General features: G+C 54.5%; 1 protein-coding gene across 3 annotated transcripts in view; it reads right to left on the bottom strand.

Annotated features, from left to right (window-relative positions):
• Positions 1–5,169, bottom strand: part of AGAP3 (ArfGAP with GTPase domain, ankyrin repeat and PH domain 3) — a 116,583-nt gene that overhangs the window by 39,391 nt on the left and 72,023 nt on the right. For all 3 annotated transcript variants that reach the window (XM_015617822.1, XM_015617821.2, XM_033519879.1), the window contains exon 10: positions 3,483–3,587. In XM_015617822.1, the coding sequence (XP_015473308.1) occupies positions 3,483–3,587 (105 nt within the window). The remainder of the gene's footprint in view (positions 1–3,482; positions 3,588–5,169) is intronic.

Here is a 5,169-nt window from a genome sequence, read left to right as displayed (position 1 = left end):
GGACAGCACACCCTCCCAGTGCTCCCAGGGGCTGGGCAGCCTGGCCTCAAAGCTTGGCACTCCCCATCCAGTGCCCTGGGTGACCCTGACACCGCCAGCCTGAGCAAACACCGCACCGAGCTGCTCCCGGCTGGGTGTGGACCTGGTGACAGCCCTGGGCAGGGACCCTCAGAGGGGCTGGAGGATTTTCCCTCGCTCAGCACAACTGCTGCAGTCACCGGCTGCCTGCCGGAGCGAGCGGTCACTGCCGCTCGGCTTTTATTACCTACCATAAAACAGCAATTTCTTCCCAAGCCTCCTCGCTAATTACCCAGCCAGTTCTCTCATTTCATTTTATTACTGGAATTAACAACGAGTTCAAAGCGTGGAAAGCTATTAAGATGTGTGATTAAGCCACATTCAATTAGTTTCTACAAACAATTTAATTGATGTTGCAGATAGAATTAACAGAAGGTGATTGTGTGAATGGCTCCACTGGCTGCAAAATGGGAGCTGCTTCCCTGGCTCTGTGCGGCGCGGCCGGCGAGCCTGGGCTCAGCCACGCACCTTCCCAGCAGCACAATTCTCTCCAAGCCTTTGGGGAAGTGATGGGAAACTGCACCAGGCTCTTCACACAACTTGTTCTTTTCCTGTTGCTGAACACACTCACAGAAAGGTAGAAATACAGATGCAACAAGGAAAGCCCTGCTGAATGCAGGGATCGGGCCCCCATTTCCTGCCCCCATTTCCTGCCCCCATTTCCAGGCATCCTGCTCGTCCCTGGAACCACCAACTGCTCCAGGGCAGAGGCAGATGTGGCACCTCAGGGCAGGAACCCACAAACTGCCCCACAGTTCCAGAGCATGAGTCCAGGCTGCTGGTCAAGGCACATTTGCTTCCAGCAGGAAAGCAATTGCAGGGCCAGGGCCAGCTCAGCAGCACGTGTTTCACCAAGCTGCGACTGCAAACCCAGAGTTTACACCTGACTCCTGCTGAGGAAACTTCCCAGTTGGGCTGGAGGAGCCACAATCCAGATCCAGAAACAGACTGAGTGATAAACTCCCAAAAGCAGATGAAGAACTCCACCAGGAAGCCTTGGTTGGTAAAATCAGCAGTGCCAAAGTCAGGCCCTGAGCTCCATCCAGTGGGGCATGAACACACCCTGGCCAGATGGGCACTGGAGGAGAAAGAAATTAGGACTGCTGATCTCTGAGGTCCCAACACCCACCTTAGGAGGGACAGGGAGAGAATGTAACAGAGATGGAAGAGAAGACAAGCCAGGAACTGCCCTGACTCATTCCAAGAAACACCACTGGGAACACAAAAAGAGCACAAAAATGCTCTGGGGCATTGAACATCCTGATGGACAGGGAAGACTCTCCCCCTGCAAGGCTTAGCCTGCCCTCAGGGACCCCTTTGCTGCATTCAGAATTGTGCCATCCCCCAGACACATGGAGGCACAGGCAGGGAAGAGGCTGGGACTTCCCATCCCATGGCGAGAACTGGATGCTGCATGTCCCCTTGGCAGACACTCTGGTTTGTCTTAGCCCCCAGCTCCCTGCAGCCCATGCCAGCCAGCCTGGGATCTTCTGCCACACTGAAATGATAGAAGAGTACATGTCCATCCTCGGGAGCACAGGTTTGTTCCACCCCTAACATGCTCTGCTTGTGTCATCCTGTGAAAAGACATGGGGGCTTTGCCTCGGGCCACAGGGTACAAATCCACCACAGCACCTCCTGATTCACTCTGGAAGATGGGGAGGAGCAGATGCAATCCTCCTCTGCACTCCCTCTTCCTCCTGCTTGTCCCTGCATCCACCCCTTCCAAGCAGGCTGTACACCAGGCACCAGAGGGAAGGGGAGGCAGAGGCTTTGCAGACCCCAGCAGCTTTTCTGCCACAACTGCAGCACACAACGGGACACGAGGCTGGTTCCTAGGCAGAAAACACCACAGAGGATCGTGCAGAACCCCAGCCCCACGCTCTGTGCCCACATGTAATCCACCCTGGCTGTAGGTAAACACAGCCAGCCACACAACTCCTATCTCAGGTGCAAGGTTCAGAGCTCCTCATGGAAACCAGGCAGGAGAGGCCCAGCTGGCATCACCCTCAGCAATGGGCTGTGCATCACCTGGGGCACCAGCTGGAGGCAAACCAGGTTTTTTCCCAGGGCAAGGCAGTAATGAAATGAAACACTGAAGTGCAGGAAGGAAAGAGTGGCATCAATCCCAATCACCCCCTGAAGAAGGAATGGTGAAAAAAGGAGAGAAACCTGGTATGTGGCAGCAGCATCTGAGAGTAGCTAAACAACAGCCCAGAAATTGCTCTGCCTCCACAGCTGATGGTAATAGCATGGTAATTTCCATGGTGGAAACATGATAAGCCCATACACACAGGTGAGTACACATGAGATGGCAGCAGCAGCCGCTCCCTCCTGGTGTGGTGCTCCAAAAACCAAAAACTGGGGTTACAAAGTTAGAGAACTGCAGACCACAGCACAGCACTGGGATTGAGGACTCTAAGAAAAAGCTCCAACAAATTAGAGAAAGGAAATGCAATGTTTGGGTCTCCAGTTCAAGGACAGGAGGGTCCAGGGGCTCTGGAGCTGGATAACTGAGCATGGTAAAGCCTGGAATGAGGGTGCAGGGTTAGCAATGAGGACTCTAAGGCTTGAGGCACTCCAATACCACACATCTGAGATCAGGGACAGACTGAGGGCCTGGGAACATTCACAAGAGCTGCAGCACCTTGTTCTTCTACTTGCAGCCCCCTAAACCACCCCGTGCCCCCGCCACTGCCCGTCTGTCTGTCCTGTGGCAGTACGTCCTTGGCAGAGGTGCTGAGCCTGTGACACAGGTGTGTCTGTCCGTGGCTGCTGCTGCTGCAGCAAACTGTGCTCAAGAGGGAATAGGGAAGAAGCCATTAGCCCCACAGTGGGGAGGTGACAGAGATGGATGGGGAGGCAGCTGTGTGCCTGAGCTGAGTGAGGAGAAGGATCAGAGCTGCACCGACGGCAGCTCAGCTCGGCAGGCTCTGCACAGGCACCTCGAGTCCATTACCCAATACCTAGCAGCCAGGAAAATTATTCCACACCCAAATGGCACCATCAGATATGGGTGCAAGGAGCTCTCTACCTGCTCCTCATCTGGCTGCAGGGTAGGCCCTGCTTTAATGGACTGAGCAGGCAAACTGGAGAGAAGTGCAGCTTGTCGTTGTAATCCTGCACAGAGCGTGTTTCCACCAGCCTAGCACTGAACAAACAGCCTGCAGGAGACAGTCTCCTCCAGACCCTGCTTAAAACCAGGTCTGCTGAAAATGCTGCCTTGGAGGTGGCCAACACTGAATTCCTGCATAGGGCAGAGCCCAGAACTTCCATCTGCTACCCAACTCTTCCCCAGCCTCTCTCTGCCATAAGAGCTGCTGCAAGAGCACCTGCAGCAGCAGCCACAACGTGAAGGACACTGCTCTGTCCCACCCTGCTCCTCTACTCAGCCCCGTACTCACGTGCAGGCTGGGGTGGTAGGTGAGGACCCCATTGTCACACAGTGTCACATACTTCTTCTTCCACTCCTTGTTGAGGGACTTGCCACTGCGTTTGAGGAGAATGCCCTGGAAGAGAAGAGTCATGAGTCTCACATGGTGTCTGGTCCAGGCACCTCATGCTCCGCTCCATGCCCCTTGGAGACTGGTCTTTGAGAAGAAATGCTGAGCAGACTCAAGAAAAGGTGGGCTTTCCCACATTTCTCTGGGCTGCACCCTTTCATTACCAACCCCTCAGTCCCCACAGACAGCCTCCTCCCTTTCAGGGGTAAGGGTCTCCACATGACAATGCCAATGTCCCCCTGAGGGACCCATCATATCCTCTGGTGTCCCAAACCATTTCCTCTGAGAAACTCCTGTCCTGCTGCAGTGCCCACACAGGACAGCCAACCTCACTGCCACAGACACACACTGCTCCCAGACCTTTCCCACCACCCAAAGTACTGAGGGATAGTCAAGGCAGGAAACCTGGGAACAGGCAGGGCCCGACTGAGAAACTACATTCCAAATACAGATCTCCCAAGGGACACACATTTTCTCACCTGCTTGTGATTCTGAGAGCTGTCAAACAGAGCAGGGACACATCCCAGGAGGGAGGGCAGGTCCTGGGCAGTTGAGAGTTAGGGCCATCCCCTTTTCTCACCAGGATTTTACCTGAGACCCATCCTGCTGTTGCTGGCACAACACATTCACAGGTAATGACTGCACTGGCATGTGCTGCTGACCTCCCTCTTCCCACCCACAACTAACTCCATTGATTTGAGCCAAGGCTCAGAGCACAGATGATCCTCATCCTCTCTCCATTCATTTTTGCCTCCCCAGGAAATCTACCTCCAGGTATATTTATCATGCACCAGGTAAGGACAAAGGTGGAGAGGGAGAAGGAAGCTGGGACAAGACAGCAGGTGCACGGGCTGTGGAGCAGGGAGAGCACATCATGCACTCTGTTGGCAGGGAGGGAAGCACAGCATGGGGGGACAAAAGTAGGAATGAGTAACAAAGTCTGGGAAAAAGCTGAATCTACCAATTGTCAGGCCTGGCCCCTCCAAAAGAGCTGTCTGGACAGACACCCAGACTGCCTGTTCCGAACTTGGCAAAAATCTGGGCCCCAGGCCAGCCCCTCCTCAAAAACCTGGGCAGAAAGTCTCAGCTCCACCAGCCTTGGCATATTTGAGGGGCCAGTCCCAGTGCCTGGAGACTGAGCTGCTGTGCCTGCACGGTGCAAAGGCCCAGCAAGAAGTGGTGGGGGGACAGCACTGCCAGACGTGAGCGTGAAATCAGCAATAAATGGTGCAGAACAGGCAGAAGTCCCCGTGACCACTCCAGTCAGTGCTCGGGCAGCAAACAGCAGGAAAAGGAACTGCCTCCTGCACACACAGGGATGGAACAGCAAAACAGAGTGGTGAGGGCAAAGCTGTGTGTAGATCAGATCAGATCTGATACCTGGCCCTCAAAGGACATGAGCTGAAGAACTCAGGAGTAGTCAGAAGGTGCTGATGAGAACATGGCATGGAATGTGGCTGACCAACAATTCTGCTCTGCCAGGGGACAAGCAACAAGCCCTGCAGGCATGGCTGGATCCTCACAGCAAGCAAATGGAGGGAAAAGCTACGGCAAAGAGAGGAGAGGGAGAGGGAGAGGGAGAGGGAGA

The sequence above is a fragment of the Parus major genome, chromosome 2 (genome assembly GCF_001522545.3).
Source record: "Parus major isolate Abel chromosome 2, Parus_major1.1, whole genome shotgun sequence".
Lineage (NCBI taxonomy): Eukaryota > Metazoa > Chordata > Aves > Passeriformes > Paridae > Parus > Parus major.
The sequence above is the reverse complement of the archived record's forward strand: the minus strand, read 5'-3'. Positions and strand labels throughout refer to the sequence as shown.